This window comes from Columba livia, chromosome 4 (genome assembly GCF_036013475.1).
Source record: "Columba livia isolate bColLiv1 breed racing homer chromosome 4, bColLiv1.pat.W.v2, whole genome shotgun sequence".
Taxonomy (NCBI): domain Eukaryota; kingdom Metazoa; phylum Chordata; class Aves; order Columbiformes; family Columbidae; genus Columba; species Columba livia.
Genome location: NC_088605.1, coordinates 1,540,926 through 1,555,174, shown reverse-complemented (window position 1 = coordinate 1,555,174; position 14,249 = coordinate 1,540,926). Strand labels below are relative to the sequence as shown.

The window sequence follows — 14,249 nt, the reverse complement described above, 5'->3', positions numbered from 1 at the left end:
ATTGGGTGACCTCAGGACCCTTGGTGAGCTTCTGGGCATGCTCCTTGTCGTTGGCCATTGTTTGGGGGAGCAGGTGGGGGACACGTGCAACTGAGGCTGCAGGTTAGAACACGTTCTTCTGGATGGCAGCTGTTGTCCCTGGGTCAAAGTGACCCTCATACCAATAGCCTTCAGGAGGCTGGGGCTCGTTTGGCTGAAGCAGCAGGCAGAGTCCACACATCAGCCATTGTGAGCAGCAGCCCCCCATATCAGAGAAACCAGTGCAACACAGTGCTTCTCCTCGGGCCTCTCTCCAAGTCATTGTCCAGCTGTTCTTTCTGTCAGGGCCTCAGTTCTCCAAGTTCTTGATGGCGATGGTCAGGCAAATACTGCTCCATCTTCAGACCGACTCTCACACTTGGTCATATGCGTAGTCCCATATATATCAGCAGCGGTTTTGGTGCAAAAGAGGCAAGAAAGAGTGCTAGCCAGGTATTAGTTGTGACTCTTGTTTCTTACTGCTTGGCTTTCTGTCGCTCGTTTGAATCAGCCAAGAGAGATTCTCTCACCTCCTTTTTAAACCTGAAGTGAAATAAGGCGGAGGTTAAACAAACTGCCCAAAAGGACACAGTAGGACACGTCTAATTATGTCCCAATTTAGGAGGGAGTTCTGGCTCCAGCCCAACGAGCCAGCTTGAAAAGCGGAAAAAAAACAGCTCTGAGGAGGAAAAAAAACCCCACCTAACGCAAATATTTCTGTGAACCTGTAAATAGAGGAGGTGATGCCTTTTTCAGAATAGCCACGTGCTTTTTAACATGGGTTTGGTGTCTTCCAGAATGCATCTGCAACCCAAGGTTTAACAGTACATGAATGTGCTTGTTGTAATAGCTTTGTGCCTTGTAACACAGTGCCCTGCTCTGCTCTTTTTTAGACCTCCCGGTGCTGGAATATATATATATATATATATATATATATATATAAAATCTTTTTTTCCATATCTCTTGTACCTCAGATGTAGTGGGAATCAAATATAACAACCCAAATTTGGAGATTACGACCAAAGAAAGCAGAAAGCGAAGGGGCTTCTCTCACTCGTGCAGAAGTGTTTCCCATCCACAGACCCCGTTCCAGCAGATTGTTTTTACAATACTTAGATCATAAAATAAGCAGTTCCACAATCTCTCAAGTCTTTTAACCGCCGCTTTATGAGAAATTAAAAACGCCGTAAAAGTTGTGCTTGAAATTTCATTTGGCTCCCAGTGTGTGTTCAACCCGTTCCTGGGGCAGGCAATGTGAACCACACATGTCTCCGCTGGTTTTGAGGATCCTCCAGCCTCACACGCAAACGTGCCAAAATTTGCCGGTACGGGGCCCGGCGCAGCCGTTCCCCAGCTCCTTCTCAGACATGTTATCTGGCTCCCAGCGCTTTCTCACGCGGAAATCCCATGCAAGACACCGGGGTTCGCCCCAGGTGTCCTCGCCATGCAGACACCTGCCTGATGTTCTCCCAACCTGCAGCCCCTGTGGGATTAGCGTATGTGGCCATGGAGGTGAGTGTGGTGGTTTGGAGGACGAACTCCCTGGTTTGTGCTGTGTGCTTGCTGGTGTCCATCCTGCCACAGAAGTGTGTGTTTTGGGGGAAAAAAGGGGATGTTGCAGTGAATAGATGGAAAGGTTTGAGAAAGTCGCATCAGGAGGGAAATCTCCACACCACTGATGCTGATCTCTCAATGTACCTCGAATTCTGGGGGCAGTTCTGGGCCTCTCACGCCAAGAAGGAGCTAGAGGTGCTGGAGCGAGTGGAGAGAAGGGGAACAGAGCTGGTGAGGGGCTGGAGCACAAGTGTGATGGAGCGGCTGAGGGACCTTGGGGTTCAGCTGGAGAACAGGAGCTGAGGGGAAACCTTCTGATCTCTGAACTGCCTGAAAGGAGCTTGGAGCCAGGGGGGTCGGGCTCTGCTCCCCAGGAACAAGCGCCAGGAGCAGAGGAAACGGCCTCAAGTTGCGCCAGGGGAGGTTGAGGTTGGATGTGGGGAACAATTTCTTCCCCAAAGGGCTGTGGGGCATTGGAACAGGCTGCCCAGGGCAGTGCTGGAGTCACCATCCCTGGAGGGCTGGACAGACGGACATGAGGTTCTCAGGACATGGGGCAGTGTTAGACTTGGCAGTGTTGACGGTTGACTTGATGACCTTAAGGGTCTTTTCCAGACTAAATAATGCTATGGTTCTTCAGATCCTACAATACCTGATAGATTTGTGTTACATTAGGGGCTCACAGCCTGTCTGGTGTCTCTCCATGCCACTGAGATGTATGGTTAAAAAGAAAAGATGTATGTTTAAAGAAAATATTAAAGCTGCGGGTCCTCATGAGAATTAGGGCTCGTACACAGGGTCATGTTACTGCAGCTGGTGGTTCTTCTGAGCTGGTTAAGCTGATGGTAACCATGTGTGTGTGAGCTCCTCACCCATGGTGAGACCCAGCAAAGGGACCTTTATTAGCCTGTGATGAAGGACTGAGCTTCACCCTGTGTGTCCTGGGTTGTGATGGTGTGAAAGGACTATGGCTGTGGTTCAGGTGGTTGGTAGGAACGTGGGAGTTGCAGGAGCTTGCGGGTTGGGCTGATGGTGGTCAGTGGTGGTACTTGGGCGACAGAAGAAGCCGATGGAAGAGCAGGGAGGAGGCACGCCAAGTGGAGGGTTGCTTTGCCATCTGCCCTGAAAGCAGTGTCCACTAAGGCAGGGTTTTCAATCTTTGCTTTGGAAAACTGGCCAAAATAGCCTGCGGTGCCTCTGCCTCGTGCTGCTGCAAGGTCCAAGATGAAACCTACAGACATCTGCTCCCCAGCTCGCTCTGGGGATGCTCTGCTCCACGCAGGGCTGCTCTCCCTCCCGCTCAGATTCTCTTCCTTCAGCAGCCCCGTTTTCCCTTCCTGGTGACTTTTCTTGCCTAAATTTCCGCTCATCGATAGCACTTGATTGCGCACATCAGGAATAAACACAGCTCCATGCTGTGCGTTCCCCCCGTAGGGCGGGCTGGGGGTCACGCGTTGGCACCGCGTCCTGGAGCATCACAGCCTGGAGCAAGAAAACAAGCAATTCTGGCAAAAGGGTGCTGAGCTTTGAGAGTTTGCAGGTTTATTTAGTATACAGGCATGCCGCTGAGCTGGATCGCGGCTTTTGGCAGCTTAGAAAGCGGCTGCCTGTTGATTAAAGTGCCATTGGTGTTCTAGACTGTCCCAAATATAAGGTTGAGCGCAGTTTGCATGAGCTGCCTGCATGGATGGCTTGGAAGAACACGAGGTGGTCGTGGCGCGAGCAGATCCCGAACAGGCGCGTGGTTCAGCTCATCCCCGTGATCCCGCAGATCCCGATGTCCATACAGGCGCGTGGTTCAGCTCATCCCCGCGATCCCACAGATCCCGATGCCCGTACAGGCGCGTGGTTCAGCTCATCCCTGTGATCCCGCAGATTCCGATGCCCATACAGGCGCGTGGTTCAGCTCATCCCCACGATCCCACAGATCCCGATGCCCATACAGGCGCGTGGTTCAGCTCATCCCTGTGATCCCGCAGATCCCGATGCCCGTACAAGCGCGTGGTTCAGCTCATCCCCGCGATCCCTGGGATCCCGATGCCCGTACAGGCGTGTGGTTCAGCTCATCCCTGTGATCCCGCAGATCCCGATGCCCGTACAGGTGCGTGGTTCAGCTCATCCCCGCGATCCCGCAGACCCTCAGTTTTCCCGGTGATCTGCACCGTTCCCGGGAAGATGAGAGGAGCAGATCGCTTCCTTTACCTCTTCACCTGTTGAAGCTCGGCCCTCGCTGGGAAACAAAACACAGTGTTTTCATGCTGTCCAAATGGAGTGGGGTGGTTTGTATCGACGAGCTGCCTTCCAAGCGCTGCTGGACGTGCTCTCTGAAACGGGGAGGGTAAATTATTGGTGTGCCAGGTGACAGGGCATGGAATTGGGAGCCTCTGCTCCACGGCTGTGTCACTTTCCGGTGCTTAGATTTATCCTCACTTATTTCTTCCTGAATTTGTTCCCCGGGGCACGTCATTAGTTTATTTAGCGCTGTCTTTCCCTCAGCTGACCTTTCCGAGAGGTTGCAAAGTGTTTGCAGCGGCAAAGAAGGTGATGCCTGGTGAATTAGTGCGTATAAATATGTATGGAGGAGAAGCGCATGACGCCCCATCAATGAGATATCAAAAAACGTGGCCTTTTGGTTTAGATGCTGATGGGAAGTATTTGGGCAATGCTCTGTGCTTTAACACAGCACCTAAGTGGTCTTGGTAAATCTGATTCAAGCAAATCCTGGGAGTCCGTGTAGCGTCAAAGAGAAAGAAACAGCTCTCCAGCCTTCTCATGTTGCCCCTAAACTGAGATCTCCTGCTTGCTTCTGCCATACCTAAACATCAGCTGATTTTTGTCTTATATTCTCCCTTCATCTGTCCTATGATCCATCACCTGTTCTCCTTCAGCATTTCAGGTTTAGTATTTCTCACTGTTTGCCTTCTGTCTCCTTTGCAAACCTCTTGCTAATCCCACAGTGTCATCTCAGCCTCTCCTGTCCTTTTGTTTCCAAGTCCCACTGTCCACTACAACATGCTGGAAATATCCTCCATCTCCAACGCCTTCCCGTGTTCTCCCTTGTTACCGGGACACCCACTCATTTTAGAAGGGCCTGTTGTGATAGGACAAGGGGTGATGGTTTTAAACTAAAGGAGGGAGATTCAGGCTGGACATGAGGAAGAAATTGCTGCCCCTGAGGGTGGTGAGAGCCTGGCCCAGGTTGGGCAGAGAGGTGGTGGATGAACCATCCCTGGAGACATCCCAGGCCAGGCTGGACGGGGCTCTGAGCAACCTGAGCTGCTGAAGATGTCCCTGCTCATGGCAGGGGGGGCACTGGGGGAGCTGGGAAGGTCCCTCCAACCCAAACTGTTCTGTGATTCTATGATAAAATGTCTCTGTCCACACCTGATTTTGTTTAAGCCATTTTAGGAGCGCAGAGTTCCTCAACTCAGCACCCACCTCCCCTTCATCATGGACACAGGTTACTGGTGCTTGTTGACCGTTGCAGCTCAAATGAGCTCATGGTGAGCTGTGCGCATTCCACTTTTCCTACTATTAATATTTTACTGGAGCTGAGAACTTCACATCTGCCAGGAGACACCCACTGCACATCTTGAATTATGGCTTTGGAAACCTGTGTATCTCTATAACTTGATTCTGCAGACCTGTCCTATGGATTGGCAGGGGCCAGTTTTCTTGGCACACTTCTCATACAAAGTCTTCTGAAGAGCTCCCTTATCTTCTACTTGAAAACATCTAGTGGTCCATCAGTGAGAAGTTCTGCAGAACATCCCGGCCCCTGCGACCACATGTCTCTACACAGGAACAGGACTCTGGGCTTATCTTTGTTCCACCAGGGGAAAAAAATGACAGAGAGGCGTAGAAATGGTTATTTAATCTGACCCAGTTCAGTATATTTTTGATAACTCCTCCCTCTCCCCACAGCCCTCTGGAATTCTCCAGATGGGGATGAGCTTTGAGAATTTGGCCTGTAATGGGGAACAGCTTCATAGCGGGGCTGTGTGGGTGAAGTATAAGCTCAATATGGAAAGTGGGATCTTGTTCCTCTCGCCTCAGTTCCTTACCCGTTATTTCTCCCCCTTTTTCCTTTGTGAGCTTCTCCAGAGTCACTGCAGAGATTTGTTGTTCAGCTTGAGCATCCTCAAGGTGTCATCCTCTGCCTCTGGATGAGGTGCAAGAGCTCCTGTCACTTGGCTTTTCTGAGATATTCTTCCAAGGGTTTGTCTAAGGAAAGTGACTTAGAGACCTACATTCTTAATTGGGAAATACTGAGGTGGTTGTTTCCCCAAATAGAAAATCTTGTTCATGACGGATGCAACCGCGGGTGGCTTGTCCATGTTCCCCTCACCGGGAGCTGTTGTAACCTCCATCCCGCACGTCTGCCGTCGTGAATTCCAGCGGTGTCATGGAATTCAGAGAAAATCTTGTCCTCAAAATGATGGTTTTGAGGAATTAAGTCACCAGCTGTGTTTGTTTGAACCGCACAATACATGTGAGACTGTCCCTGTGTGCGCAGCCGTCTCCAGTCGACAAAAAGAGATTCCCCCGTTCGGTATAATTAATTTACAGTGGATGTCTCTTTTCTGGTGAGCGTTTGAACTCTTTATTCTTTGTCCATTGTAAAGGGCTTAACAGTTCCTGTTCCTTGATTCTTTCATCGGTGAAATGTTTTGGAAGAGAGGTTAGAGTCCCCCTGCGACCTGCCCTGGGTGGCCCGAGCCTGCAGACCTTGCAAAGACATTACTTTTTTGGCCTGAACACAAGTCTCTCAAACCTTTAGCCTGGCTAAATGCTTTGTACAAACAGCCGCATACTGATCTGCTCTATTCTCTCGTGATTTTCTGCTCGAGGGGCCGTACTGTAGGTGGCTTGCTCTGTTTGCCACTTGCCTTGGTCGCGGAGCTGGTACAATAAGCGAATCCGACAGTACTGAGGCCAGCACTGTGCTTGGTCGTTCCGAGAAAATTATCCTGAAATCTGGTTGAAGAGATTAAAACCAAGAAGAACTGGCTGTGTCTTTCCTCTAAAGCCCTGTTCTCTTCTTTGTTTCTTTATTTTCCTTTAAGACTTTGTTCACTCCTCCTTCAAAACAAGTTCGTGGCATTGGTATGTAAACTGTGACCTACGATTACAGAAGGTACGGCTATTTTTATAACAACCGTGGGGTGAAGCATTGCATTCATTCCTCTTCGGGCTCCTCAGAGCTGGAGCGGCTTTCTTCTAGCGTCCGAGCTGTGTTCTTGATCTCATTTCTTCTGTAATACGAATAATATGAGCTCATACGTCATTTCACTTCTTGGACGTCAAGTGCGCGGTTAATGCAATCGAAGCTCCAGGCTGTTCTTTTGATGAGAACTGCTGTTGCAGCAAATGTTGGTTCAATGTGCTGCTGTTGTATTCATGGGCAGTGTCACCCCATAGCTTCTCCAGTGTCACCCCGTACCTCCCGTACCGTTCCTTCCAAAGAGAGAGACCTGCAACCATGTCTTGGGATGAAATGTGCCTCAAGTTGCCTGTGAGCAGATGACGGTAGCGATAAATCCACAACCCAGTCACAGGCATTTTCTCATGAGGATTCGAAATTCCTGCTTTGGGGAAGATCTTAAATTTCCCAGCTCCATGTGTACGTCTAAACAGATCCCCAGCAGCTGTGAAGCCCTTACATCCAAAATAGAAACTTCCTTTCATTGCAGTTCCTTTCAGGCTTTCTGTTTCCCAGTGCTTCTTCAAATATAATTAGTAACATGACGAGACCCCATCCTTGGAGGGTAGGACGGTTTGTTGGTACCTCAACCCGGGGACATCTGCGACACTGAGTGTCCCTCGAGACGATGCTCAAACGCTATTTCTCTCATCTCCATGTTTTTAGCTTCTCAGGTGCGTCCTTTTCCAAAGTGGGCGAGTGATTGATGTGGCTTTCAGGATAGTTTTTCCAGATGAGACAGTGGGGTGTACAGCGGATGTGTAAAGATGATTTATGCCTTGCAGATCAGAGTCAGAAAGCTTGTGTTAGTCTTCCCTTGCGTGTGTGCGCTGGCACAGCCGAGCTACACTCAAATTTTATAGCGAACGTACATTAAAATGCCTTTACAGTTAGAATTAATTAAAACAGTTTTTGAGGGTTAAATGTAAACTCGTTTTTGACTATTCGCAGCCTAAATATTGCAGCTCCAGCCTGTCCAGTCCCGTCCTGAGCAAACAGTCCATAGCCACGGCCACGGATGGTTTCTCCTGGCTTTGTGTCGCACTTTTCCTTTCCGAAACCTAAATCTGAACAGTCACGTACATACTTGCTCTTCTTTATTTTCCATTCTTCATTTCTAGTAGTTGCGTTGGATAACAATAATGGCTTTAGAGGCGTGTTTGTTACTGTCCTGCAGCAGCTGTCGCTCGAGCGGTCGCTGCGAAGATGAGCGATCATTTCAATCTCAGAGCTCTTCTGGCACCTGAAAATATTAAAAAGCCAAGCGGTGGATGTCTGAAAACTGGTACCTGGAGGTACCGGTGTCTGTGTTGAGGGATGTTCTCCATCCCGAGCTTTTCATGCAAGGTGGAACGAGCAAACTGACAAATAACCCCGCTCTGGTTTCCAGAATAAGGCATTTGAGGAACAGGGCTGAAACCCAGCTGTCTACTTCATTAGTCTTTCCTCATTAAAGCCATGGGAACGGCTCACATGTCTGGACTGCTATAGGAAGTCCTTAAAAATAGGATCATGATGATTATTTTTCCTTCTTTTGTGGCATTCGCTTGAAAATGAGATAACCTTTGGAAGGAAAAGCGTTCGAGGAAAAGACCAGCTGGCATGATATGACTCTGCTGAGCATTTAAGGACAGGACAGGGTTTGTCCATTAGTACCTTTGCGCAGTCAAAGAGACAGAAGCCAAGATCCTTATTCCAAGTCATCCTTATTCCTCAGCTTTGTGGAGCTGCCGGAGCCGTTTCGAGGGTTCCTGTATGGTAAGAAACAGAATAGTCGGGTGATAATAACTTGAAAAGCAATGGGTTGGTGTCTGGTTTGCATCCCTTCTTCATTCCTGCCATCACACTCACTTGCACCTCAAGAAAACTTCATTCTGGTGTTCACCATCTTCAGTGTCCACAGGAGCAACAAAGTTCAGCTGAAGGTTGAACTCTGTCTTGAGTCTTTCATGATGTTGAGTTGTGGCTTCATTAATTAGGTCCCTCGGTGATGAAAAGTTGCACGGAGAGCAGAGATAAAGCTGTTACTGCTGTAGCTAAAGAGGGTGAAAATTAAGTGAAGTTGGGCAAAATCAACCTTAGGGATACTTTCAACAGCCACACTTGGGAATGTGCAGTCGTTGGCTGCACGAACCAAGTAAAAGCTCTTAAATGGCATGGAAGAGCCAAGGTCCTCTAGCGTGGATTCATTCAAGGCCCCCTCGGTGGCTTCAGACTTGGTTTAAATAATGGATTAGAAGAAAACGAAATGACTTAAGTATGACATTTTGGCCAGATGACACTGGAAGGAGGTAAACCTGGCCTCGGAAATATTCTCTTCGCTTCACAAGCCAATGTTATTCAGTTGTCAGATGTCTTCATCCAACATAAATAAATATGCCGTATAATGGCCGCGCTTCTTCCCATTTGGGGTGACCGTAGGCTGGCAATAGCGCACCGTACCAGATAATGCAGATAATCTGCTGCCGAATAATTAATGATGCGGCTGGGCATATTTTTTTGATGAACGCTTATGGAGCCTGGTGACAGGCGTGAAATTAGAAAATTCCTTCGGCACCCTAAAATATAAATAGCTTTCGGAACTGAAAAGAGTTTCACAGCTGAAGATTTTATTGTGTCGAGAGGAAAAACTTTTCCACCCCCATCCCCCCCTTTCTTCTCGGCAAGTTGTTTGTCCATTCACAAAACAAATACTCTGGAGCCCAGTACGGCTCATGGGAATAAATTTCAGGTCGAATTAGTACAGTTTCCTTGCTGTCAGGACGGTGGAATTAATGGTGTTTTGATGACACGAATTTTGAAGGGCGAACAAAGACGCTGAAGGGAGGGAGACATGACTCCTTAGAAGCGCGGTCCTCCTCTCCCCCAGCCTCTCTTGTCTTCCCTGTCATCCGTCTGCCAATCTCCCTGTCCATGGTTAGTTAAAGGCGCTTTTTATCCTCTTTTCTTTCCCACAGAGTTTGCCAGATCCGGCCCAGTGCCTGGGTTCCAAGGGGACACGCTGCAGTTGGCCTTCATCGACTTGAGACAAGTAAGTCTTTGTGTTTTTGTTTTTTGTTTTTCTTTTAAGATGTGTGACTGAAGACCATCAGGTCTTAAGGGAAGGGAGAGGAGGGGAAACGGCGTCGGCGATTTACGCCGGAGACCTATATTTCCCCCCTCCTCCTCCTCCCCGCGCTCGAAGTCACCTTCTCATTGAGCGCTCCGGGGTCTTGGAGATGATGGAGGTGAAAAGGGCTGGTGGTACCAGGGGCGAGAAAGAAAGCCCTGCCTGACCCGGGGCCGATGAGGTCCATTGTGCTCCCGTTGGCTTCTGCAGACGCGGCGAAAAGATAAGTCGGCGACTCTCCCGGCTGACGCCAAGCAGGTGGTGCTGACAGAGAGAGCAGTGATGCAGAGACCGCCCGCCTCGGGGACTTTTGTTCGCAGATAAAGCCCGCCGAGGCGTTCTGCGAGGGCGAAGGAATTTGCATTCGGGCTTGTGCAGGGAGGGTACGCGCCCGTTTTGTGTCCGTCTTTGGCTTCACTCTTCCCCCCCGCCGCCCCGGTCCCCTCTTCCGCAGATGGTCCCCAGCCATGAATGACAAAGTGGCTGTTGGGAAGAAGGTTGGGGAAGGCTCCACCCGGCGGTGCCCACCTCTTGAGGGGGTCCCGTTGGAGCCAAGTTGACCATGGCAGGTACTGAGGCATTTGTGGGGCTTGGCAAGCCAGTTGAGGGAAAAGGGCCATTCTAGCCAGTCATTTGTTTGGGGTAGAAATGGGCATTATTGATATACTAGACCGGGGGGGGAAAGTGAGGTGGTCCTGTCATCTCTTGGCACCGAAGATGGATGGGTTGGATAGAAAGTCTGAATGAAGTAAGACTCAATGACTGATGCTTCTCTCCTATTAAAACAAACTTTTTTTGTCTGTTAAACCCCCCTGGCTTTGTCCCTCCTGCCATCATGATGCAGTGCCTCTTGTTTTCAGGGTTGACGGAGTTTGCATTCTGAAAACTTTCGGGTGCTGAGGGTATTTCTTAAATCTGCATAATCCCTTGTATCGATGATCTCCTTACCACTGGGACTCTGATTCATGCTGGAGCCGCTTTTAACCCGCCAGGGTTTGAGAACTTCTCTGAATCCAATTGATGTGTAGGGAGCAATCAGTCATCCCATGACACCTCCGCGGAGCCGCAAGAAGTTTAATAACATTGCGATGCCGCGCGTTTACTTTTCGGACTTGGGCCTGTCAGTAACTGCCAAATTTGCTGCAAAATGGTCAAAATAACTGCACGGGAAAGGTATCACTGCTGCGCGTTGACACTTTTATCTTCATTAGCTTCTTGGCACTTTATTGACCGCAGTAGACAACACACTCGCAACCTCATGGATGTAAGGAAATGTGGAGGCTTTGGTTCTTTTCCAGGCACCAGGACTTGAATGCAGGGGTTTTGAAGAGGAAAGCTGGGGCTGTTTGAAGAATAAAATGCCTTAAAAGTGCTCGGTGAGGTCGAGCTCGTCCGAGCCAGTGCATTAGCAGCGAAATGCTTGTACGGTTCATAAGTGCAAAACGCAGCCAAATGCATTCAGCTTGGATGAGGAGAACGCTGAACAGGAGCCCTCTGCAATTCCTCCTCTGTCAAATGGTTTCCTTTGTACATGGCATTTTCACAGAGTCCCGGAGTGTCAGGGGTTGAAGGGACCTGGAAAGCTCATCCAGTGCAATCCCCCCATGGAGCAGGAACACCCAGATGAGGTTACACAGGAAGGTGTCCAGGCGGGTTGGAATGTCTGCACAGAAGGAGACTCCACAACCCCCTGGGCAGCCTGGGCCAGGCTCTGCCACCCTCACCCCCAACAAGTTGCTTCTCAAATTTAAGTGGAACCTCCTGTGTTCCAAGTTTGAACCCATTGCCCCTTGTCCTGTCATTGGTTGTCACCCAGAAGAGCCTGGCTCCATCCTCCTGACACTCCCCCTTTCCATATTGATCCCCAGGAATGAGTCCCCCCTCAGTGTCCTCTTGTCCAGCTCCAGAGCCCCAGCTCCCTCAGCCTTTCCTCACACGGGAGATGCTCCACTCCCTTCAGCATCTTGGTGGCTGCGCTGGACTCTCTGCAGCAGTTCCCTGTCCTGCTGGAACTGAGGGGCCACAACTGGACACAATATTCCAGGTGTGGTCTCCCCAGGGCAGAGCAGAGGGGCAGGAGAACCTCTCTGACCTACTGACCACCCCCTTCTAACCCACCCCAGGTACCATTGGCTTCCTGGCCACAAGGGCCCAGTGCTGGCTCATGGTCACCCTGCTGCCCCCAGGACCCCCAGGTCCCTTTCCCCTACACTGCTCTCTAATAGGTCATTCCCCAACTTATATTTTCTTCTTTGTTTTGGAAGATAGTCCAAATCTGGTTTTCTTTCATTTCAAAGGAATAGCTTTTCTGAATGTTGTGGGTGAAAGGGCAGATTCTGTGGCCTGTTGAGTTTTGGGTGAGGACAGGCAGCCCTGGGTCATCTCCTGGATAACAGGGATGCTTGTTGATGCCAACTATTGGACAGATAATGGACACCATCCAAATAGAGAAGAATCCACCTATCACTGGCCTATTGACATCAGCAATAACGTGCAAAGAGGCGTGAGTTCCCAGTTCCCTTCATCCTGCCCGTGACCTCATCCCGTGACATGCAATTTGTCACCAAACTCCGTCTGTGTGAAGCTCCGTTGGCTGCTCTGAGGCCATCAGAGCTCCACTGCTCCCACCACCGTGGTGCTTCTTGCTGCTCTGCAGGGCCTGGGAGCGGTGGAGCTGCTTAAACAGCAGCAAAAAGAGCTCTTAGTTTGTTCTTCAACTTGTTTTTAATTCGTCCTTTTTGGACGTTGCGTTCTTTCTCTTTAAAGCCGCTAAATGTTAACACAATATTGACTTAAAGCTATGAACAGGGGAAAAAGATACCTCCTGAAAATGTTTGTGTTCCTGGCTGTTTCCTTCGCCCGGGAAGGAATGCTGGTGTAGCTGCTGAAAGGCTGTTTCCAACAGTCCAGACAGGCTTCGCAAAATATATAAAAATATATAAAAGGGAGGAAAAATGAGGTGGCAAAAGATGCACAAAATAGGGAGACTGAAGAGGTTTCCCTCTCCCTTCCCAATATATTCCAGTTCTCGTTCTTACAGAGGAACTGTAGATGAGAGGGAGTTTTCAAAGTAATGTGGGATGATGAAGTTTAATGGATTGACCTAAATCGATTCTTAGCACAATTAAACGTGAAAAGGTAGGAAAAAGGTAGCGAATGGGTTTGATTGTCAATCACTGTAGTGGAAAATAAGCCCTATAAAAACGCCATTGTGTGGGGACATCTGGATTCCTGTTTGTTCAGAGGAGCAGAGTCAAGTGTAAGATCCCTCTGTGCTTCAAAATTCTCATTTTCTCCTTGTGCACAAGGAAATTTGGAGCAATTCACCATATCACCATATGGTAAAGAGGAAAAAGAGTCAAGCCAGGAGGATCAAAATTGCTCTTCTGAGCAGAGAGTATGTTAAAAAGTGACTTTTCTTCCCATCCTGGGACAATTCTATATCCATAAAACCCCTTAATGAAGTGATAAAGTAAACCAAGTCGCACCTCATCCTTCTGTAAGAGCCTTTTCTAATAAGGGTCTGACAGCGATACACAAATATTTAAGGCTTTACAAGGAAGCAATAGTTACCTTTTCCCCTTAAAGTTTAACCTACACTCAGTGCTATGTATTAGTAACCTGAAATAAATTTAGTTCCATAAACAACCTTGCTAAAATATGAAAAGTGCGTAAGTAATTTAGTCTTCAGCATCTGTCTTTCAAAAGTGATTTAGATGCTTTGGTCCAAATACAATTAGATGTCCAAATACCACTGAAGAGCTCCAGGATGCTCCACATCCTCCCCAGGGCTGCACATGCAATACGTTCACTCTTCTCTCCGCAGCCTCTGGCCAGCTGGAAATGGTTTAGCTTTTCATTTTCATGGGTTTATTGTAAGAAGGTTGGTGGAAGAGGGACGTGTTAGGTTTGTCTGTGAAGTCGCTGCAATGCACAGCCGCGCCGATCTCTCTTAGGAACCAGATCGACCCTCGTGGCCACCCGCCAAGGAAAATCCGTCTCCAGCACTCCAAGAATTGCACGTTGGGCTCTAGCGAGGGGATGTCCCCGATGGGTTAGAGCTCCTCTCTGTCTGTCCAGCGAGCTCTAAATCTTCTGTGTTGAATTTGCTCTGCGAGGGCAAACTTCATCAAGGGAGATTTGGAGATAGTCAAGCAGGAGCTTGTCTTGTTGGAGACACGCAGATGGGCAAGAGGTGAGGACAGGGAGCTCCATTCTTCTGCTCCATCATTCTTCTGTTGTAACGTGACGGTGGTTATGAAGGTGAGTGTGAGCTCTTCAGACCCCATCGGTGAGGTCCAGGCAGGCAAACGCTGTCGCTGGGTGTGGAACGGCTCTTCTGCTCCCTGCTTGTCCAGGAGCAAA

At 49.1% G+C, this 14,249-nt stretch overlaps 1 protein-coding gene across 8 annotated transcripts in view; it reads left to right on the top strand.

The window, feature by feature from the left end:
- The window catches only part of EXOC6B (exocyst complex component 6B), a 315,683-nt gene that overhangs the window by 227,677 nt on the left and 73,757 nt on the right, over nt 1-14,249 (top strand). For all 8 annotated transcript variants that reach the window (XR_010472016.1, XM_065060168.1, XM_065060170.1 and 5 more), the window contains one exon: nt 9,733-9,806. Coding sequence is in view for 7 of the 8 variants with exons in the window: in XM_065060168.1 (XP_064916240.1) it covers nt 9,733-9,806 (74 nt within the window). In the remaining variant the exon portion in view is untranslated. The remainder of the gene's footprint in view (nt 1-9,732; nt 9,807-14,249) is intronic.